The 24,875-nt window shown below is 40.0% G+C and overlaps 1 protein-coding gene across 4 annotated transcripts in view; it reads left to right on the top strand.

Moving 5' to 3' along the window:
- Positions 1-24,875, top strand: part of LOC113008869 (contactin-associated protein-like 4) — a 113,857-nt gene that overhangs the window by 21,048 nt on the left and 67,934 nt on the right. For all 4 annotated transcript variants that reach the window (XM_080291438.1, XM_080291440.1, XM_026146730.2 and 1 more), the window contains 2 exons: positions 1,231-1,341; positions 21,945-22,138. In XM_080291438.1, the coding sequence (XP_080147564.1) occupies positions 1,231-1,341; positions 21,945-22,138 (305 nt within the window). The remainder of the gene's footprint in view (positions 1-1,230; positions 1,342-21,944; positions 22,139-24,875) is intronic.

A 24,875-nucleotide genomic window follows, 5' to 3' on the forward strand; every position in this document is an offset into this window, starting at 1 on the left:
CCTTGTTCGGTAACAGAGAAATGATTTATTTTCTGTGTTCATTGATTCAATATTTAAGATTCATCCTAGCAGCGTCAGTATTAAAGCAGAAAACCAATGAAATTGTATAGTTCATATGCACACTTCACTGCTGCAAGTTGTAGTAATTGTGTACACATTGTGTAATTGTGATCAATGTATCACAATCAGATTTTTCCCCCTTTATTACTTTAAACCCTGTATTAATGGTCTGGTAAAATTTGTCCAGTGTTTCTTTAATAAGCATAACACTGATTATATTAAAGACTGAATGAATATACTCAAACATTTGTCAGTATTTTATATACACTTTATATTACTACTGCAGAATTTACATTTTCTAATAAAGGCCCGTGGACAAACTCTTGTCATAGTGTAGATCCTCTGATCATCAAAGCCATTCATAACATCATAATAAGAACTTCACTTTATGATATAGTTTTTGCATTGTATCAATGACTCAACTGCAGGTACATAAGTCACTAATTCATATAAAATTTGAACGTTGATGTATTGCTTGTCCTTGATTTCCATAAACATTAGAGTGTATGAGGCATGTAAACGTCTCTCCATGAAACCAAGCTGTCTTATTGCCTGAAAGAGCATTTTAAGGCCCCATATCTATCCCCCAACCTAGGATTACATATATTTTGGGTATCGGGCAATCCAAGTTTAACCTTTCAGGTGGAATGACACTATCATATGAGCAAAACACACTGAGATATTAGCCTATGAGACTGATTGAAATGGGCTAGTATAGATCACTTTTTCTAGTCTTACTGACCATACAAAGCATCCTACATTATGTGCCTCACTTACACAGCTCTAAACTCTTAATCTGTACTTTCCTTTAGGCTAACTGTTTTGGAAGAGTGGATGGGGTCCCCCCTCCCCCCTTGACAGTTATGATAGATCTGATCATTTTGTTGAGGGGATGTGACACCTTACCAAAGCCAGTTCCTGGGAAAGTGAGATACATACAGACTTTAAGTGCAGAATCTTTCCCACTTCCAAACCCACGGTGGATTCAGGATGAACATTTAGCCTAAATGTCTTTGGACTGCAAGAGGAAACCAGAGCACCTAGACAACACTAACATAGGCAAAGGGAGAACATGCAAACTCCTCACAGAAAGTCCTTATGAATGTCCAGTGAAACAGACCGTGAGTGTAAACACTGATCTCTGTCTTTTCTGCTGTGGCTGGATAACAGATGTTTGTGACAACCCACTGATGTCCAGTCTTCTACCATCATCCTTCAGAAGCTCCTCCCAGCTGTCCAGTAGTCATGGGCCGGTCTTTGCTAAGGTCAACAGGAGAGAAGGTGAGTAGTTATTCATTGTTATTGTTAAACTTAGACGTTTCACCATCTGCTGTTAGTACCCTGGTAATTGTCAAAAATGCTAACAGAGACAATCCAAGCTGGTTAGCCGTGCACCACTGCAAGCCCAAGTGAAACTGTGACTTTATTACCCAGAATTCATTACTCAAACTTAATCCCACACAGCAGTAAAAGTTCAAACATAAAACTGAACTCATTGGGGAGTGCTCTCTTATTGTAAAGGCAATTATTTTGTTTTTGTTTTATTTGCTACCTTGTGAAGAAATCCATTTGGCTGACCTTACAGAGCACTCACAGTAAAATTCAATTATCCTCATGGTGTAGTCATCGTACAGCCCACAACTGTGGATGTCACAGAAAGATAATAGGTACACACACTGTGGGCTTCATATGTATGTTGCTATACTGTGCTTCACACACCTTTCGCCCAGTTCTTGTAAGATGCTGTTTTTGCTGGTTGATCTTTTTTGTGTTGGCTAACAAGAATAAACAAAGAACTGTTTCCCCTTCTGTCAGATGGTTCTCATCATGTTTTGTGCATGTGGAAGGCATCTGCATACACAGAAACCAGATTTCAGTACTCCAGCAAACATTATGACGTTTGAATTACTGTCGCGACTGGCCGACTGTCTTTTCTTGGTCTTGATTGGATTGAGTTCTTGCTCTTGGTTTAAAAAAAATGTTCCAAAATTAAATTGCCATCTGGTAATACTAGCTTGTGTATGTGGAGCAGATGTCATCTGGCTGTCTACACTCGGTTGGTAACCAAATAAGTTGACAGTCGGATGAGACATGCATTTCCTGTTACTATTGCATTTTTTTTTTTGCTGCATGTGGAAACAATGTCAACATATGTCTGTCTGCAGTGTAGCTTGTGACATCATGCTGGGACTTTGTATGCTTCTTGAATCTTATCTGACCCAGATTGTGTGACACACTGGATTTACCTTCCAAACCGCACACGTTTTTCATGTCTTTAACCCCCCCCCCCCCCCCCCCCCCCTTACAAAAACTATTGTCATGAAGTATTCACTTGTAAAGGATCAATCAGTGGATTTAGTTCCTTTATTTTTTATCTTTTGTTAAAAACTTCTCTCAGTAATAAAACTTTATAAAGATCAAAATGCTATTGATGTCATGGTGAGCTATGTGGCAGGCTAGGTCAGGACCCAAACGCCAGTTTCGGAGACAGAAAGCTTAACTAAAGGCGGCAGCATTATTGCTTGAAAATGCAAACTAAAAACAAGATACATGAATACTAATGAAACAAAACAAACTCAAACTAGAACTAGGAAACTCCTGACTGGTCATTAGTCACTGGACAAGACTTGACATGACTGAAGAAAATGGAACTACACATGACACACAGGTAACGTAGAGAACGTGACAACAAACGGAAAGGTGGAAACACAGCAGGGACTAATCAGACATACCAAGACAAAGGCAAAGCAAAACTGAACACACTAACATAGGACATAAGACTGTCAAAGTAAAACGTGAAGCGTGCACAGAGACACAGACTTGACACTGAGACGCGACTGACTGGACACGAAACTTGGAACACATGGAAGACACAGTGGCTGAAACTAAAAGCTGGAACCACAAATATAACGTGAGCAGAAAACAACATGAATAACAATCATTAAGGAATATAAATTTAGCAACACAAAACACTGGGCCACTGGTCAGTGCTGTGACAATTGAGGCTGAACGTTGATGGCTGACCCCAAAGCACCTATGAGAGGCCACAAAGCAACTTTCGCAAACTTTCTTAGAAGAAAGTGTATAAATAATAATATTGGGTTAAGACTGAGATAGTTCTTTTTATTAAAAAAAACAAGTTTCATTATGTACTGACCCCCCCAAACCCCCATTCAGTTAAATATCTCCTTTACATTCGTCCTGTACATCCAACTCAAACATGGTGGATACACAAAATCGAAAAGTCAAAGAACAGTAAGTTTACTCTGTGCTTTTGTTTCCACTGCTTACCTCGAGTTCTTAAAAAAACAAACTAAAAATATAACAAAGGTCATTGATCTAATCTGTTTGATCATCAGTTTAAATGTTGTTGGTAAAAAAAACAGGAACGGTTTCATATTTCCTGCAACTATTCTGTCGAAAAGGGCTAAATATAAGATTTGTGTTAGCTCAACCTGCATGGTTATCATTCTTCTCTACCCTTTTCCCTTACAGCAATGACCTTTTCCATTTTTCACATTTGTGTTTGAAAGTATTAACAGTGAGGGGTTTGAGGTGCAGGCTATCCATAAAAAAGTTTTTACCTTGTGCAGCTTTACGCTTCATACATTTGGTCAGTTGTTGACATCAACCGTCAAGAAGCACCTTCAGGCCAATGAAATGGTAGGAACAGACTGAGAATTAAAAAACAACAACAACAAAAAAAACAGTACTCCTTGACCGACTCTCTGTCTTTTTACTGAGATGTGCTCAGTTCTGTGGGTGTCAGTGGTGCAGGAGAGTCTTTGCCTCCCTACAGGGCACTGAGCACAAAACATCAAAGGCAAGCCTAAGCTGGATTCACAGAGTGTGAGAAATACATTCGCGTTGGCTGTAGGGATATCGAAACAAAGAGAAGAAGATGACATTTATCAATTTATCATTTGTTTTATAAATGACTCTAACATGTGAGAGAGATAGATAGATAGATAGATAGATAGATAGATAGATAGATAGATAGATAGATAGATAGATAGATAGATAAAGAACAGTTACTGCTAACAATTTGTACTGTACAACACACTGAAATTATATTACACTAGTACATCAAAAGTCTCTACCGGGCCACCTGCTCGCAATAGGGACATAAAACTGGGTTGTGATTCACAGAACACAGTAAAAATTCAAGAGAGATGTCTCTACTGGATGCAGATGCTGGCCTTGCAAAGGGCTACCATGCCATGTTTGGAGCTTTACAAAGCTCACTTGCAGACTGCAGAACCAGTGGACAACATCGTCAGTGGGAGCGGGAGACTTCTTCATCTTTTACTCAGACTGTAAGAATAATTTGATCAAGCTGGAGAAAAATGGAAGATGAGCCACCAGAATGTTGTTTTTTAAATAAGGTTGTTTGTAAACGATGTACACACATGATCGATATTAGACTGAGACAGAGGAATTATTGTTTTCGTTTTTCCACTGAAACACTAAAGCCAGGCACTTATTGGACCACTTCCAACTGCCTAGTGTAACATGTACTGTGTCTGCTCAGTTTGTAATTTCATTCAGGGCAGGTTCAGAATATGTCTTGGGAGGTAGAAAATATCTGCAAAATACATAATTCATCTGCCACATTAAAACCACTGACAAGTAATGTGAATAACACTTATCAAAGCATTATTATAGAATAAAACAGAATAGGCCTTTATTGTCATTGTACACGTACAATACATTTATGGGACAATGAAATGCTACATTGTGCTGGAAAACCTGGGCTCCTGCCATTTATGTGCATGTTATTTAGAAACCAACATTTACCTGGCGCATTGTTGCACACCTGGCACATTGCAGAAACTCCTCAGGAATGACTTGTGGGACATAATGAACCTAATGAATTGATCCAGCCTCCAGACTCCCCACATCCTAGTCTGATCAGACATCCGCAGGATTCACAAGGTGATCAACAAATAACGTTAAGGGATCCAAAGGCAACATCCTAGTGCGAAATACCACAAGGTACCATCTCAGGTCCCGTGTACTTTTAGTGGCAGAAGTAGAACTCGGTTTGAGGTATGATTACAAAGTGGTGGGAATAACTCATGAAAACTAAAACCCTTCAAAGTCAACTGTTAGGCATATCTGGACAACGCTCGGTGAGGCTATTTTTAGATTAATAACAGGAAGTCCTGTTCTGATGGCGTCTCTATGATGTGTCTCTGAATCTCCTTCATGTGTGTCAAAACAGCAACCCTTCAGCTTTTTTGGGTCTCTCCTGCTGAGTATTCTCCCTTTTTTAACTTTAAAATAGAATTCACAATGCACAATGTTGTAAATTTCAAAAAAATACATGCATACATCCTGAAACTGCTAAGTTGAGCCCCAAACTACGATCTTGAACATGGAAGTCTGACCAGTCTGACAGAGAAACCCACTGCTCATTGCACACATTTGAGATCTGTGGTGAAATGGTCATAACAGGATTGTAAAGATCCGTCTGAAAGTGGCCCAGACCTATACAAGCCAAATGTAAATAGTTTTGGTTTTTACAAGCAGATTCCAGGAAGTTCTTGATCCCACCCTCATTTGTTGTTTAAAGGAACAACAGAAACAGCGTCCTGTCATTTACTCAGGATTCTACAACAGTGATTGTCAGTTTCCACTAGTTCCCTCTTGTTGGTGAACAGGGGCAATAAAAAGTGAAGAGCAAAGCACAGTGAAGTGTCCTGTCCATCACAAAGTAGTTAGAAGTCTACTAGAAGCCAAGCAGCCGGATTAGATGAAGGTGACAGAACTCCCACGTGCTTCCTTGGGCTCCTTTGGCTCTCATTCCCACCTCTTGAGTTGCATCGTGGCTGCTCAGCCCATATGGGGACTGGTGCTGGATAGGCTGCTCACACATGGTGCCCTGTTAATCCCACTCAAGGATCACAGTACTGCCTCCACTCCCAGTACTGTGCCTCACTGTATGCACTATTTGGCTGAACATTGAACGTGGCCAATTCATTAGGCTGGGAAATGGCCCTGGCACTGAGAGTTGCTCCTTCTGATGAAGCTATAAAAAAAGGGTCTTGGGAGAGGCCAGAGAGAGGCTTTGACACAGAATTCAGCAGAGGCCCTCAAGCAGAAGGCTTTAATTTAAAGGCCAAGGAGCAACAGTCCTCAATATGTTGAGCAAGTTTGGTTTTTTTTGCCATCAGTTATGCAAGAAAGACACTTTTGTAGGACTAAGTTGAACTACTTTACTGGAGGAGTGAGACTAGTGCAAGTGGTGCAGCAGCTTATCAGAGCCTAAGTAAAAACAAAACTTATATTGACCCATGTGAGTTCAGACGCCTAAAGCAATACAGAGGCACAGAGTTGGGGATAACATTTTTGAAATTTCTGTTCATAAATGAGGAGCAGTGTGGTGCCATCTGTCCAGATTCAACCTGTTATTTAATGAAGAAATATTTTCACACCGCTGATAGCACCTGACGGAAAGTGAATCCAAGGCAGAACGGGGTACAAGGTACACCTTTCAAATCCAGAATAATGAGGTCAGTCACGCTCAAATCTTCTGTACAGTGGCAGTTTGGTTCTTGAGGTACATAAAGGTTAATAGATGCCAGGACTCTTTGTACAAGCTGATCAGTGCCTTGCTGTTACTGCCTTTAGGCTTGACTTTTTCCACCTCATCAGGCCTAGAACTGGAACTGAGGGTCTTGTGTGGAAAAAAAGCAAAGTGAAGTCCAGAACAGGGCTTTAGATTTGAAAAAAGCTATTTTACTGCTATTGGCAAAGTCAGCCAGTTCTCACTCACACACACACACACACACACACACACACACACACACACACACACACACACACACACACACACACACACACACACACACACACACACTGAATTTTCATCTATCCTAGTGGGAGTTTGCTCCGTGACAAAGCATTTGAAAAATTTGAAAATACATGATGTATGCCTGGAAACCTGCGATTCTTCTTGAGTTAGTTAACAGTCTCATCTTTGTGTCAATGCTGTTACAGGACTAAAGAAAAGCACAGGGGAAATTTCCCACAGGGGTGATCAAGCTGATGTTAAATGGGTGCACTCAGGTGTTCATATTACAGATACTGAGCTGAAATCTGCCTCCATATAAGGGGAATGACAATAGAGTTCTTTAGCCCCTCCCTCCTCTCAAATCCAGCAGTTCCTCTCTCTTGCCGCTCTTCTTTGTACAGTGTGGTCAGCTGTAATTATAATTTAAACTCAGTCTCATTTGGACTGCCAAGAAAACATTAAGATAACTCCATTTCATCTTAAAGCCAAATGTTAATGGCCGCATTTAACATTTATAGGCAAATGTTAATGGCAGTATTTAACTTCTAAACAGTTTCTGTTTTTCAGTGGTCCATACTGATAATTGCACATTAGAGTCACTGTAATTATGCTGAAACAGGCTTGGAACACTCCATCAGTCCCCAGTAATCATTTTCTGGAAGTGCTCATTTAGAGTTCAAGGAGGGGTGCAACATTAGCAGAGGGGGGGAATTAAATGTAGAATCAGATATTGATTTAAGTGTGATATGTTTATGTGTCACCTTTGCCACCCCAGGTGCCCACTTACTGCTTACTGTTAAACACCCTATCTAGTTAAATTCCACAGCTCCTCCATTCAGTTCCTTCTAATCTGAGGTAGTCAGCCTCCCCATAAATCTTATTATATGGATAAATATATATAAATATTGCCTCATTCCTTGACAAAATGCAGCTAAAGAGCCTCTAATCTTAGCATTCTGTCTACATTGCTTCTACATCCTTCAGTCAATTTACTGAAAATAGCCAGAGTAACTAATCCATGACAGCTCATTAAAAATCACATTTTTATGCTGTGACTAACCCCAATTTACTGCTGATAATAAACTATCTGGGACCCATAAGTCTTCTTTAACTGTGTTCACTCACATGAAATATCATATATTTAATAACATCCTGTATATTATTAATGGATATGCATGGCCATGGTCACACACGGTTCAGATGGCAAGTATCCGTGGATGAAGACTCCTAATGGAGTTGTCAAGAAGGTTAATTTCTGATATACACTGCTCATTGTTAATGCTCACTTCTCAACATCTGCAATATGGAAGTGTCAGTACCATCACTGCCAAGCTCAGTAACTGAGGGTCATGCTATTAATGGGAAATACGACAGTTTGAAATGAACACAAATTACATTTTAAGCTAAAAGCTTCACGTGCTTAAACTTGATCAAAACTTAAACCGCACGGCAGCAATGAAACCAGGTTGCACATGAAAAATCGTCTTACGAAATATTTACTTTTATACATTCAGCACTTTTGGGTTGATGTTACCATTTATTTCACCCAACTTAGCTAATGTTGGTCAATAATAAAGGTCTTTTAGCTCAAATTCATCCTCATCCACTAGAGAAAATGCCCAGCTCTAAATTCTCGAATATATTCAATGGTATGGAAATGATCATGAGCCCAGGTTAAGCCCAGCATAAGCCCTTCATGCAGAAAAAGTAAATCAAGAGACTTAAATATGTTTTAAAAGTGTTTGATAGAATAGAATAGAATAGAATAGAATTCAACTTTATTGTCATTGCACATGCACAGGTACAGGGCAACGAAATGCAGTTTGCATCCATCCAGAAGTGCTTTAGTGATATAGATATATTACAATATATATTAGCAATAATATAGATATGTGAGTATATTACAGAAATGGGTCTATTATGGTATGTTATAATGTACACGGTATGAAGTATGTTGTGAATATTCTATAACTATAAGTATGTACAGGTTGTAGTGAGTACAAGCTATGTACAGGATATGAACAGGATATAAATATGAAAAAGTATACAGAATATGAAATAAATAACTTTACAGAATCTGGGATATACAGCTATACAGAAATGGGAACTATGCAAGTTGTAAACAGTTGTAGGATTAAAAATTATCGAATGTACAGAATGATTATTTACACAGAGCTATACAGTAGTGCAGTTAAGATAAGTGAGGGTGTAGATAGTTTCTACAGAGGCTATATAAAGTGCTAGTGGTTGTGAGTGGTGGTTCAGTCCATGTTATTATTGTGTTTGAGGGTACAGTTGTCCATTGTGGGTGTGTGTATGTTCCAGAGGTGGGACCAAGTCATTGTTTTGCAAGTCTCAAGTAAGTCTCAAGTCTTTATCCTCAAGTCTCAAGTCAAGTCTCAAGTAATGTCAGGCAAGTCAGAGTCGAGTCTCAAGTCACTGGTGTAAAAGTCCGAGTCAAGTCACAAGTCTGAAACTTTGAATTTCAAGTCCTTTCGAGTCTTTAAAAAAAAAACAACGAAAAAATAATGTTGCAGTTATATGCTAAATGTAAATATTAGACCATGTAATTTTAAAATCTGTGTTTTTCTCAACACATGACAAAATAGTGAACTTAGAAAATATACACAAATTGTGAAATTGCACCTCTTTAAAATGCAGCTCAATTAAACCTAGCTCCAAGAATAATTTTCACCGACAGTTCTGAGATAAGCTGCATGTTATTCTTGGATGCGGTTGTAGGACCAGCTTTAAAATCGCATGACAAAAATATACACATTAAAAAAAACTGTATCACCAACGTAGCCTGGACAACATTTGCTAGTTAGATGAAGTCAGCTATCTCATCGTAGCATATTTATATGCATATTTATAATTATACGCTTCTTGGAGTGAGTGCATACACTCATGAAGTTTAGTAACTTCCGGTCACTGCAACAAGCCCAGGTACAGTTTACCGACGGATGGGTGCAGGACCTTGAAATGCACCGTGTAGAACGAAAGACCATCGTACGTATCATAAGTTTACCAGTCTCACAAATCGTCGTCATAAATACACATTCGTTAACCGTTTATTAATAGGACCTTTGAGCTCAATGGTAATTAATTAGTAGTGGAAATAATTTCTGGTAGCATCACAGAAATGTAGCAGTGACAATAATACTGTATGCTGTAATCGTACTGGGCAATTAGTGATACAAAAAACCTGTTTTATCCTGTGAATAAAAGTATATGTTTTTGTCAGTGTACCATAATAACAGAAGCGAAACGCAATATTGTGTCAGGACAATTCACTATTTATGCACAATAAACAAAGGAGCATAGCGCCACAATTTCTGTTCAGCGCCAGACTTGCTTGTAACCTATATCACCAATTATGTTATGAAAATGACGTATTAACTACTAAAAAACACTGACCTTCGTGTAAATGCTTGGAGCAGACTAACCTGTGAGCTGGAGTGTTCTGGGACGTTATATTTGGTCTTTGAATGGCTGCAATCCAGGCCATCCGTCGCGTCTTTGTTACTTCGGAAACATGGCTCGAACAATTTCTCTTCAACGACGTAATCCGATAACAACCGATCTCTTTACCCGTCGGCTTCCCGTGGCTGTCATGCGACCGGCTATTGCAGTTAATAATACAACGGCTTCTTGACATTTTTGTGTTTCTTTTTATCGCTGTGTGACTGATTTCAATTGAAAGCCTGCGTGCGCTAGTACCGCTTGCCACGAGTTCCCAGAATCCTTTGCGGTTCTACCCGTGAATGACGTCACATTTTCAATCTCTATATAATATGCATGTTAAATTTTATATTTGGGGTAAAATATCAAGTCTTTTCAAGTAAACCGGTTCAAGTCCAATTCAAGTCCCAAGTCATTGGTGTAAAAGTCCAAGTCAAGTCACAAGTCTTAGAACATTATTTCAAGTCAAGTCTAAAGTCATAAAATTAATGACTCGAGTCTGACTCGAGTCCAAGTCATGTGACTCGAGTCCACACCTCTGGTATGTTCAGTCCATGAGTTTAACGTGGGTCAGATGTCAGGAGGCAGAGTTCAGGAGTCTGACAGCTGTGGGGAAGAAGCTGTTCCGGTACCTGGTGGTCTTAGTCCGGAGGCTCCTGTGGCGCCTCCCAGAGGGCAGGAGGGTGAAGAGTCCATGTGATGGGTGACTGGGGTCTTTGATGATTTTCCCAGCCCTTTTCATACACCGCTTCCTGTAGATGTCTTTTATGGCAGGAAGTGGTGCTCCGGCGATGCGCTGGGCAGTTTTCACGACCCTCTGCAACGCCTTCCGGTCCGAGGCAGAGCAGTTCCCATACCAGACTGTTATACAGTTGGTCAGGATGCTCTCGATGGTGCAGCGATAGAAGTTCACCAGGATGTCTGAGGACAGGTGGTTCTTCCTCAGAGTCCTCAAGAAGAAGAGGCGCTGGTGAGCCTTCTTGACCAGCTTGGAGCAGTTGGTCGTCCAGGTGAGATCCTCGGAGATGTGGACTCCCAGGAACTTGAAGCTGCTCACACGCTCCACAGCCGTCCCCTTAATGTGGATGGGTGGATGTGGGTCAGCATTCCTCCTGTAGTCCACGATGAGCTCCTTGGTCTTCTCGGTGTTAAGCAGCAGGTTGTTTCTGTCGCACCACTCAGCCAGACGATCCACCTCCTCCCTGTAGGCAGCCTCATCGTTGTCACTGATGAGGCCAATCACCGTGGTGTCATCTGCAAACTTAATGATGGTGTTGGAACCATCAGCAGGTCTGCAGTCGTGGGTGAAGAGGGAGTAGAGGAAATGCATCTTGATGCATCTTGAAGCAGAATAAAGGCAACCAAGCATCGTAAGTTCTAAGCACTGTCCTTTCACAGGGAGTATTCACTTATAAAATAATAATCACAGGTTCTTTTTCTGGGAATAAGGATCCTATCTTCTCATTTTCAAGATGAATTAAGACCCCCTTAGGATTCTGTATAACTCAAAGATCAGCTTTGTTACATATTTTAAAAAAATCACATTGGTTTTTATGATTTTAAGCTCTTTTCTTTGCTGCATTTGGACACTAAAAGTGGTTTTGCTATACCTGTATTAAAGGCTTTCATAAAAGATTTCAGTGACCTGGCCTCTGTATCTTTCAGGTGTTTCTTTTTTTCTTTCTTTTTCTTTTTTTTTTACTTCCAAGACTGTTTATTTGCTCTGGTGCCCGGTCAGTTTTATATATAGCTGCATATTATCTCCCAGGTTGTCAGAAATACACCTCAAGCTCTGTCTCATATTTGACTCTCCCACTCAAATCAGTTTAAAAACCAGACACAGACACATTTACAGATCTTGGCCTGAAATACTGCCATGCGTCTCTGCTTAGTTATCTGTGACTTACTGCATCTTTGAGACCCGCTGACTTTGGGTGACTTTTTTCCCTTGTTATAATGGCTCGTATCCTTTCCCCTCTACCACAGTTCTGCTTTTGTCTTCTTGTTCCAACCTTCTGTTGACATGAACAACTGTGCACCAGTGCTAACCAAACAGTACATTTATCTGGCAGACACATCTATTCCTCCTTGTAAAGCCACTGCCCTGACAAGCGTTGTGTCACCATCTATTTCCCAATAGACACTAACATGGTGGAGATAGCAATTAGAACAGAGAGGATAGAAATAGATTGCAGGATGTTGAGTTCTTTTACCGTCTTATTAGCAGAGACAAAAGCTGAAGTTAATTCTGCAAGTGGAGATGGCTCTGTCTAGCACCAGGGGCACTGCTCCATTATTTGTTGCAACAAAAGCTGTGTCACCGGCTTGATTGGTCTCTCTGTGGTCAAGCCACAGACTTTGGTCATGAACATACAGTAACTGCAGCAGCAGGTATTTCTCAGTAAAATTCCTAGTGGCTACTGCTAGTTTGAAACTAGAGATTTACTAACACGAGCTTCACCATTAAAAGATAATAAATAGCATATATAATAAAGATTTTATAGGGACATGTAATTGGGTTGCTGAGAAAATTTATAGCTCTCCAATCAAAAGCAGTCAGCTATATAAACAGGACGTGACTGCAGTATCATTAAGTCTAAGTGACAAAATGAAGGTTTTAGGAGGAAAACTGTAGTGCCCATCCTTTGTAAATATGGTTGTGCCATCAGAGATCATTGCTAGCACTCAAATGCACATAAAAAGAAGCAGGTTCTGATACATAAGCTCACATATGCATAGTTAGTTTTTCTTACATAAATTTGCAAAACCAGGCAGGTCAACAATAGCAAGCAGAGGGAAAAGCCTCTAAAAAACACCCCTTTGATGCTTTCCTTCTCCTCACATACAGGGTCTTAAATAATCAGACCCCATGTTATCTTAAAAACATCATAGTACCATATCACCACAACGAAGGCATAGCCTTCAGCCTTCGGACTTCACTCCTGAGGAACAAGCTCCCAGTTTTGATTTGGGAGACAGATGCCCTCTCTACTTTTAGGATTAGGTGACCCTGAACTCCCTTCTCAGTTACACAGCAACAGACCTCGGGGGCTTCCCATGATGCACTTAATGTTTCTTCTTCACTCACCTGTTTTCACTCAGTACGTGTTTATACACAACTCTGCATTTAATCACTAGCTATTATTAATCTCTGGCTCTCTTTTGTCCTGTCTCCCTCGCCTCACCCCCACCTGGTCATGGCAGATAGCTGCCCCTACCTGAGCCTGGTTCTGCTGGAAGTTTCTTCCTTTTTAAAGGGAGCTTTTCCTTCCCACTGTCGCCAAGTGCTACTTTATTGGCGGTTGTCTGATCGTTGGGGTTTTCTATAATAATTTTATGGCAAACAAATGTGTGTAGATATGTTGGACTATTTCCGTTTTACTTCTTTATCCATATGAACTAAAATATGATCATTTTGACAATGTTTCATGTTTACTAATCACAGAGTGAGATACTGTACGTGCATGGGTTTAAAGAGTGTAAAGATTTTGTTTCTCTTTTTTTTTTTACGTAACAAGTGTTTTGCAGTGATATAGCTTGTTAATTCATATGAGGCTTTTATCAAAAATCTGTTCCACATTTCCGATAATCCCAGTCATGTGTGGTTTCTCAGTAGTTTTTTTTTTTCTTATTTTGATCTAAATCAATCTTAGGCACTAAGATGGTGTTCTTATTTGGTGTGACTCAAGGACACTTGTGAAACATTTGCAGTTTCTGATGGGCACAAACTTGGTGCTGTGGGAACTGAACTTGTTATCTGTGAGTTTCTGTTCCATCTCCCACCCCTGCCCACCATGAAAAAGTCATAATCCATAGCTGACACCACGTGTCCTTGGCCTGTATCCTAGCTCTGAGCCAGGAGGAAGCCTCTAAAATAACACCCCCTTTGATGCTTTCATGCTAGCCCAAATAAAACCATGCCCGATTTACCGCAATGACACATATTAACTTATATGAAAGGATGTGCTTGTTTATGGAAGAGTAGAACTTGAATCCTACCTAAACACTAGGTACTCTCAGTAGATTATCACACTCCTAAGACAAATAGGTGGCTTTTCAAAATCTACCAGATGCAGATGAATACATTTTAATAATAAAACATTGTGCAATCAATACTACAATTTATCCAGTTTTTTATTGACCAACCATGAAGAAATCAAAACTGCACAGTCTCCCAGTCTCACCTTAAATCTCATTTCCAAGCAGACTGTTTGGCATTAACTTACTCCTAAATTCTCAAAGAGCATTGCACCTGGGTACTGTTGTTGGTACAGATGTAAAGGTGTCTGTTTTGTTTTTAAATTGTGCAATGAAAATAAAAGCTAATTTACTTTGTGACAAAAATTCAAAACTCTTGCTTGAACTTGTAGTTCTTATATAATTCTGCTGTGCGTGCATGTTTTAATTGGAAATTTGCTAATTACATTTGTTTCTTATTTGGCCAGTGTTCTACAGTAAAATCTAAATGTCTCAAATCAATATTTTAATGTAAACAAGGCAAACCATAAACTCAAAGGAATTACTTGTAGCAACAAAGTACAGCTGCTCTACAGTGCTTTTCAATCATGTCAGGATACGAGCATTTTAATAGTTGGCACCAGTACCAATAAAATACATAATTTTCAATACCCAAATGCAATAACAAAAAATAATTATCTCATGTTCTTAAATAGAAACTTCTTTATTAAAAAATTTGTTCTATCACTCTTGGCAGACCATTTATTTATTTTGTTGATGGGACCCAGACTGAAATGTTAGGATGGCTGGTGTAGGCTGTGTATTTGTTTAGCATTAGCCACTACATTTTCTCCTGGAACATAGCTGCTTTTGCAAATAAAATACTAGCAGGTATTTAAATCCATCCATCCATCCATCTTCATCCGCTTTATCCGAGGCCGGGTCGCGGGGGCAGCAGCCTAAGCAAAGAGGCCCAGACTTCCCTCTCCCCAGCCACCTCCTCCAGCTTATCCCGGGGAATACCAAGGCGTTCCCAGGCCAGCTGAGAGATATAATCTCTCCAGCGTGTCCTGGGTCTGCCCCGGGGCCTCCTCCCGGTGGGACATGCCTGGAACACCTCACCCAGGAGGCGCCCAGGGGGCATCCTTGTCAGATGCCCGAACCACCTCAGCTGGCTCCTTTCGATGTGGAGCAGCAGCTGCTCTACTCTGAGGCCCTCCCGGATGGGGCCCGGCCGGGCACAGCCCGAAGAGGAGACATGGGCCCATCCTCCCGCAGGCCCACCACCCGCAGGAGGCGCCATAGGGGTCGGGTGCATTGTGTTCCGGGTGGCGGCCAGGAGCGGAGGCCCTGGCGGACTGACCCCCGGCTGCCAAGACTGGCAATAGGGACAGGTATTTAAAGATTACATAAAAAAGGATAATGCTGTTGATGTTGTTGGATGTGGAACTCAAACTCATTCACCTTGAATTCTTTGAACAAATCGAGCTGCTGCTGTTTTTTTAGGTGCTTTTCTTTATTTGAAGTCTTTCCTTGTCTGAAAACTATGATAGGACTATTTGCATGTCTGTTTGTTGGTGTCCTTCTTCCTTCCTTTTACACTGTGAAGCACTTTGTGCAGCATAGACTGTTGGTAATGTGCTATATAAATAAACGTGACCTTGAGCTTCCTTCAGTATAGGTGTATGGTGCCTCCTTTCAGTACTGGAAGGAATGCAGCCTTGGTACATACCATAGTCTGTATAAAACAGGCTATACAGAGAAAACAAACAGATATGCTGGATTAGAACTGACAGAAATAATTATGCTGCTGATCAAACAGGTGATATGTGAGAAACATGGTCATTCGTTTTTTTCCCCAAACACTTTATACCCAGTTCTCCCCTCTTTTATTTAGACCCCTTCAGCGCTCCTCTCTTCCAGGTGTTTCTTCCTTTCTTCCTCTCTTCTTAAGTCTCCCTCCTCTGCAGTCCTATAGATGTCAATTGATCTGCCTTCTTCTGTCACTCTGTCAGTCTCTTCCTTTCCTTTGTTTGTGTTTGTCACTTCTTCCCTCTCCACTCCAGCTGTAATGAGTAAAGGTCAGCCTGTCTGCTCTCTCCTCTTGCGCTGTCAGTGTCCATGTCTGTTACTGAGGTACTTATTAGCTCTGGCCTTTAGCTGCTGCCCTAACAAGCAGGAAGCACAGCAAGAGAAAAGAAGATGACCTCAGACACGGTTAATTCAAGTGAAGTCACAAGTTTGTCAGCCAGGAGACTGCTGCTTTGTTTCTCAAGCTTTGCTTTATTGCCCCACATTTGCTTTTAGCCTTGGCTTTCACTCACTGCTTACTTTTTAGGCACCAAAAACAGATTAAATCTAGGAAAAAATCATTTCTTGGGTTACAGTATGCCCCTTCTAAAACACACATTGATAAATAATGATTACTCACATGGGTTAAACGTGACGCCAAGGTGTTCATTTGCATGGCTGTACCCATGAATGTGGTTTTTAAGTGCAAAAAAAGTTTATTTTTATTGATACCTGGATGCTTCTATCTTGCTGAAAACCAAAATGGGAATGACATCACACCCGAGTTCTGACATCAAAGTTCCAAGCTATCTGGATTGCAGCATTAGTTGTGGTTATACCACAGAGTTTCCTGCAACTTTCTACCAGGAGATTTTATTGCATGCTTTTTATTCATGCTTCCGTCTGCTGACAAGCTTTACTGAGATGCTGATTTCCTTTTCCAGCAGGACTTGGCATCTGCCCATAGTGCCAAAACTACTGCCAAATGGTTTGCTGACCATATTATTACTGTGCTGGCCAACAGCTCACCTGACCTGAACTCCACAGAGAATCGATGAGTGATTGTCAAAAAGAACCCACCCTAAAAATACAGAGAAGCTGAAAGCTGTTTTTAAAGCAACCCGGCCTTCAATAACACTTCTGCAGAACCACGCACTAATGCAGTCCACGCCACACTGCAGTGGGAATTTGCGGTACTAAGTACTAACGGTATAAACGAGTTGCTTTTCAGAGGTTTTCAACGCAGAACAGATTTCTCTGTTGAATTTTTTTTTCTCTTTTGGCTGATTTTAGGAAATATTATGTAAGCTATAATCACCTAAACTAAAACAATAAGGGCTTGAAATATTTCCCTTGTAATATATTTCCCTTTTAAGTTGTGATGAATATACATGTTTGCCTTTTTAAAATTAACTACAAATTAAAATAACTACTCTCGGTAACGTTGCTCAGCTGAACATTGACTTCTCTACTGTTCCTTGAGTTGAATGTTAGCATGTTGCCATGCATCTCACTTCATCTCATAGCAATCAACCAATTTGATGAAGAGATTTCAACATGCTGGCAGCGTGGATACTTTCTCACTGACACATTATACTGGGAGGCAGAATGGAACTGAGCCATTATTAAAGTTGTTAGATTTGTTTCTCCTTCAAGCTACAACTGAAAGTGTGGGCTGTTTTTTTAAAGGTCCATAATCTCTATGATCAGTTATGATGCTGACTGACATTACCAATCACTGCTGTACTTTAGCAATCTGTTCTGCAGCGTGCTATGTTGAACAATTCAAATGAAGTTCATGGCGGGTTGTGTTAACACAGTAAACTGATATAAGGAGGATTAATAATAGATGTGATAAAAAGACACTGTGTCCACTTTGGCAGTTTGAAAGAGTTTGTAGTATTGATTTACATTGTCCTAATAGCAGCATGACATCACTTTGACAACACAATCTCAACTGCTCTTCAGGGTGGCTGCGTTATCGTGTGTGTGTGTGTGTGGGTGTGGGTGTGGTGTGTATGTGTGCACCCTCAGTAGGGGAGAAATCCCTCCATCTGCTCCTTGGGCACCATGGATTTGCTTTGCCCTGACTCAGCACTTTTTATCAAGCTTACACACATGTAGACTCACAAACTCAGACACAGCCACTCAAACACACACACACACACACACACACACACACACACACACACACACACACACACACACACACACACACACACATGGGATACCAGCAGCATCCAAAGTAAAATAAAATCAGATTGCAGCTGTGTTAGTTATGGCAATGTCTCTGCAAAGGTTAGCAACTGCATCAAGGCACCACTCTTTGTGTCTGTGCCTTTCAGTCCTTTTCTGCCTTTGTTTCACTTTCTGGGCTAGTTCACTTCTTCACTCCCTTTCTCCAACCTACTCATCCTCTGCGACATGTTCCTAAATTTCCCAAATACAAACCCACTTGATTAACTGCAGTATTTTATATGACACAGTTCACACTCCTGCTGTGTGTTCCTGCCATCTTTCCTGTTTCGATCTACACCATTCTTTTTTCAAATCCAGATATTTTAATCTTTTCCCAAAACATTTCATTTGAAACATGAGCTTGAGGTGATTAGAGGTGATTGGATGCAACTAACTGTACTTATAGAAAAACAAATCATGGAGGCTCTCAGACTCAAACATCCCTGATGGAGTCTGGTGCATAAATATTCAGCAGCTTATTTCAGATAAGATATATTTTGTTTATGCCAGAAATTTTGAGAAATTACTGTGTTACAGCAGGCAAAACATTAAAAACACATACTAGCTCAATAAAATTGAGTACCACAAAACAAATATGTTGTTTCTCCTTATATGCTCTTATATTCAATATTCTAATCCAGATTCATTTAGATTTTTGCTTACTATGCATGACAGTGAGTTTTTCTTCTTTGATTAAGATGCCAAAGGATATTATAATCTGTGTGTGAATACTCCACGTTATTCTTTGTGGAACATTTAGTGAAATCAACTTTCACCTACTTTACTTTTGATTTCACTTCAACAACGAAGCTTGATAAAAACACTAAACAGTGATACATTGTCAAATATACCCCAACATTTTGTGATACTTAATTGGAGGGTGTATTGCTAGCTCTACTTAAACAGGTTTATTGCATTATATATTTTTTATTTGATTAATTTACTTGGATATTAAAGGTCCTTAGTTTTGAAAAATCCACCGTGATTTTTGTTTGTAGCTAAAAAAAAATCAACACTGGCAGGCAAAAAAAAGAAAAAAAGTCAACACTAGAAGAAATCCAAAAACGTATTTTTATAGCTGTACTTTTTGCACAAATAGCTGAGTTCAAAGGCTTCAAACTGAACAGTCATTTCTGTTCAGTTCAATTCAGCTTTGTTTATATAGCACCAAATCACCTCAAAGTGCTTTATATTGTAAGATAAAGACCCTACAGTAATAGAGAGAAAACCCCAATAATCAAATGACTCCCTATGAGTAAGCACTTTGTTGTCAGTGGGAAGGAAAAACTCCCTTTTAACAGGAAGACACCATCCATCTGCTGCAACAGGTTGGAGTGAGCGTGACAAAAGATGCTCTATTGAAGAGAGCCAGATTAAAATTAAGTAATGATTAAATGTAGAGTGGTGTGTAAACACAAAGAGAGTGAGGGAAGAAGAAACACTCAGTGCATCATGGGAAGCCCCCAGCAACCTAGGCCGTTTGTAGTGCAGGCAGGAGGTTAATCTGATCCAATCCTGAATATAAATATTATAAAATAGGAAAGTTTAATCCTAATTACAGTAGAATCCAAACTCGGAGCTGGTTCCATAGACGAGGTTCCGGAAAGATGAAGGCTCTCCCTCCCATACTCCTTTTAAATATCCTAGTAACCACAGGTAAGCCAGCAGTCCAATAGTAAAATGCTATGTTGGAGTTATATGCTACTATTAGGTCTTTAAGATTAGATGGTGCCTGACTGTTCAAGATTTTTTGATTCTAAATTTTAGAACATAGCTCAATAACCTTAGTTTTATCTGAATTCCCTTTGAAACAAGAAAATGTGCAGATCTAACTATAGACTATCAGCCTTCATTCTAATGAGGATTTCTAAATGAGTGCATTTAGGTATTATGACTCTGTCCTTCCAGTGTGCTGCTACCTCCACACTTGCATCTTCTTAAAAAAAATGGTATAGCAGTGTCAGACATACCACAGTGCTGATGGAAGTACCTATTTTAGACAACAGCATGAACATAGTGTGTGTTAGTCCCTTACATCCCTGAGTGTCCTCTCCAGCTGTTGCAACAGATGTTGCCCAGACAAAAATGGAGCACGTTACCCCTGGAAAATATGATAGTACTCTGCATGTCACTGGAGAACAGACAAAAGTTTCAGCTCAGTGATTTGTCTCATGTCAGAGAAGATATTTTAAGTGAAGTTGAATCACATTCACTTTCTCTCATATTGTCACCTTGGTGAGCTCATAAAAACCAGAACAGATCCATTAAATGGCAGGACAAATCTTGACACTTACTTGTGGAGATTCATAAATACCATTCTGGTGCTGCATCATCTAATCCATTTTTCTTCAAAGGGTTTGTGGCCCAGATATATCCCACTTAATGTCTTGAGGATTTATTAGTTATCATCATGAAACCAGGCAAATGTTGACATATTCTAGGGTTTTATGTCTGTGAGCATCTATGTGGACTTCAATCAAATCCAGAAAAGGGATGCACTATAATTGTACTGTGATTTGCAATATTTAAAGTTCAAAGCAGGGTCTCCTTATTATGAAGAAAATATTTACAAATGGAACATTAACTAATATACCTTTCCAGTAACTTAAACGCTCTCTGTGATGTTTCTGTCATCTCTGAAGGGATCTGCATTTTTGGCAAATAGTTTTTAAACTTCCCTTCAAGTCGATTAAAGGGAGCCAATGGCTTCTTGGCATCTTTGACCATCGTGACATTTTGTGATATGAAAAACCTGAAGATTTCATACTGAAGTGGCTGCCATGCTTGGATCCAGATATTTGAGCTGTTGAAGTATGCAGATTAGAAAACACCCATTTACCATTTTATAATCAATCTGAAGACTTAAGAATATCTAAAAAAAAAAATGTATTGTACAAACCAAGAAATGCTTTAAAAGACAAAAACAGAATAAAATGGTGTGTTAAATCTTAATTTAGATACCTGAAGGCATCAACAGGCATTAGCGGATTATTGGTAATTTATGTTGCTGCCTTTGATTTCTTGTTCTTTAATGATTTCTCCAAATTGGCTGTTTGAACTGGTATTATTTCCATTCTTTTCATTTTTACTACTCACACTCATACAAATGTCTCAAGTCAGTCAAAAGTCACACAGCTCAGAGTTAATCAACGCTTGGGATGGTTATAGGCTGCAAACACAGAATAACAAGTGAAATGATTTTGACACCATTTACAGAGCCGTGGCTAACCAAACAGTCAAATAACACATGCTTGGATGGAGTATTAGTAATACCGTTTTGCAAATGTGATCCACAATACTAACTTATGCATGTGAACAGTGGTCAGCTGGTCAGATTAGTTAATCACCACCTGACTGGTCAAACCTTACACCAATGACTTTTTATGCTAATGTTTTCACACACAAACACAGAGCATTTTTTTCACTGTCGACCGTAACTGCTTTTTGCCTGAACTTCATCTTGATCTTAAACCAGGTCTTCTTGTTAAAATATAATATTTACCTTATGATAACCATAGTGCCTGCAGTGTGACTGTGTAAGAGTCGTGGTCCCACAACAAGAATAATACTCACACTAAGTTTACACTAACCGCGTATACCCATTATTATAATCCACTCTTTGTTTTTGTCCCCTGTGCAGGAGCTGGAGGTTGGTCTCCTCTGGTCTCAGACCGATACCAGTGGTTGGAGGTGGACCTGGGGAGGAGAACCCAAATCACTGCTGTTGCCACGCAGGGCCGCTACGGCAGCTCTGATTGGCTCACGGCCTATCTGTTGATGTTCAGTGACACAGGACACAACTGGAGACAACACCGGCAGGAAGACAGCTTAGGGGTAACTCTTCTTCCGGTGGCAGGATTACATAGTAGTGTTGGGTGTGCAACATATTTGTGCAGTCACCTGATGGGAGTATGGATGTCCATGTCAATCCATCATCTTGTTGTAGAAAAGTACATATTTTTTAACTGATCGTGACAAGATCATAGATATTTAACAAAAAGTGCACACAAAAAGAAACCCCCCACATGTGTTATATAATACAGATTTTAACAGCTAAAAATACAGTTTGTCCAGGCAGTGACACTCTACAATCACACACAGTTGACCTAACTGTCATAGACATTATTTAACATTATCTGTGGGGACTGGTGCTGCCTGCAGCAACATGGCGTGCACACCAGGAGCCTTTCACTATTTATTAATAATACATGGAACAATGAAAGGAACTTGGGCAGGAGTCTGTTGACGGTGTGGGTCTGCTGTCAGACAGTTTAGCCTGTGCTGACAGGAGGTTGGTGCTGTTATGAGAAAGACCGCCTGGCGTAGAAAAACTCCCAGCTTTGATGCCTGAAAGCTGTCCATCACCAGTCTGCAAGCAGGTCGCTGAATGGGCGCTTTCGAGCTCAGCCGCTTTCGATAAGTGTGGCGGCTCTTAAAATGTAAATGTGCAGAAGAAATTGGTGAGAAAGCTCGCTGAGAAAAGCACGCAGTGACTTAAGTACCTAGTGTTGCGGTTGCTTTACGTCTAAATATATTCCCCATTTCTTTTTCTCTCTTTAATTTTTTATTTTTCCAGTGTTGTTTCAATAAAAAAGAGAATACTAGACTGGGAGAATGACTGATCACCAATGAGCAAAGTACAGATGTCAGAATGACAGGCAGCCATGCAAACCTCGACTGACTGAACAACATTTGATATGTCACGCGTATCCTCCCTTCTGTATGGAAGAAAGTGCAGCTTTCACTACAGCAGCAACCCAAAGAAAACTTTTTTTCCCCTCACATTTGACTGGGTACAACTTTTTCACAGTGAAGGATACAAACTCTCCAAAGCCCTTCAAGTCATCACTAAAGAACACACTCCTTGTAGCTTAAAAACATGTTGATTTGACAGTCAGCATGAAAGGCGGTGAATCCACATCAGCTTTTAGAGCACTTTTAAAGCTTCGTATATTAGTCAGGCTCGCTTAGCGTCTCTGTGATGGTGAGAATTTTACTGCAAAAACAGCTGCATCAGTCACAGCTTCTCACTGACTTGTGAGGTAAAGGTAGAAACAAAGTCTCTACTCAGGTTACTTTCATTTATTTGATGGTTAGAGTCACTAACTACTTCATGGATTAAAAATAGAATAAAATTAGATCCCATCATCAAGCAAGTTGCATGTGGAGTCTTACTTTATGATGCCACATGTTTCAAATGTTTTAAAGTGTGATTCAAAAGGAGACTGTGCCTATAGAAAACAAACACAAAAATGACATTAATTAACCTTTTATCATTCACTCTTACTTTTTTGGATGTTTTCTTGAAGTCCCAATCTGACCATTTGCATTTCACCATTTTTCTTCAAACTTGAGTATGCACTAACTTGTTGTGGGCGGGTCTTCCATCCATGATCATGACCTATCCTTCCCCATCATTCTGCAACAAAGGAGTTGCTAAAGGAGAAGCACATTAAGCTCATGGAGTGGCCCAGCCAGTCTTCAGACTTCAGTCAGCTAGAAAATCTCCAGAGAGAGATGACATTTTCGGTGACATAAAAATCAAATTAGAACTTTCATGTAATGTGTTTTATTTCTAGGTTTTTTCACTGATATTCTGTCTCTCTCCATTATGAAACTACCAAAGAGACTGTTCATTCCTTTAGAAGTAAGCAAACTTACAAGTTCAGCAAGTGATCAAAGAATTGTTACCCCCACTGTACAGTATATCTCTGGCTTCAACCCAGATACCAAACAGCAATCTCAAATCCTAAAGAAAGCACATCATGTCAGAAGCATGACCAAGACAATACTTGTCATTAAATTCGACCTTTAAGGAGTTATGCACTATGAAGGCATCCCTCAGCATCCCCAGGATTTCCTGTGCCACAAACATGCTTCTGGGATGCGATCCAAACATTGCTGGAAAACCAGACCACCATAAGAGGTATATCTGATTTTGGCCCATAGGGTGGCAGGCACAAGGTTTGGTTGAGATTTAAAAGTCAGTGCGTCATTTAGAAGTTTTTTTTTAAAGCCCACTTATGATAATTTACCTCCCTGATAAAGTAAAGAGGAGTAAATGAGGTTAACAAAGCTGGCAACTCTCCTCAGAACTTCCTAAGGAGCAAAAGTCATTAGCATGGCAACAAGTATATTTCAGCAAACACCCTATTTAATAGTGAATAATCTAGCTTCACTGTGGGCAGCTATGCAGTGAAATTCCTATGTTGACTGACATGTCACTTGAATAACGTGTCTGCCAACATTATTATACTGCCGATTCCAAACGTTCTTTTCTTGTAGCTCCTTTTAATGAAAGACTTTATTGCATAATTGCATAATTCAGTATTTTTATATTGTCTTGGTGGTACCAACTACGCCAGGCACAGTTCCTCTGCAATTCCTTTGTCATGCCCTCTCATCCTCTTCTTCGACTCATTCTCTAGCCATTCCTCTCTCCTTGACTGAAGGCTTGTCAGAGGCTACTCATATTTCAAAAGATGCTCAGGCAAGTAAATGAGATGCTGCTCTCCTCAGCAGGAAACAGAGCCATTTGTTGAGCTTAACGCTCTGCTGGCCAGCCGGCTCA

Source organism: Astatotilapia calliptera, chromosome 17 (genome assembly GCF_964374335.1).
Source record: "Astatotilapia calliptera chromosome 17, fAstCal68.1, whole genome shotgun sequence".
NCBI lineage: Eukaryota > Metazoa > Chordata > Actinopteri > Cichliformes > Cichlidae > Astatotilapia > Astatotilapia calliptera.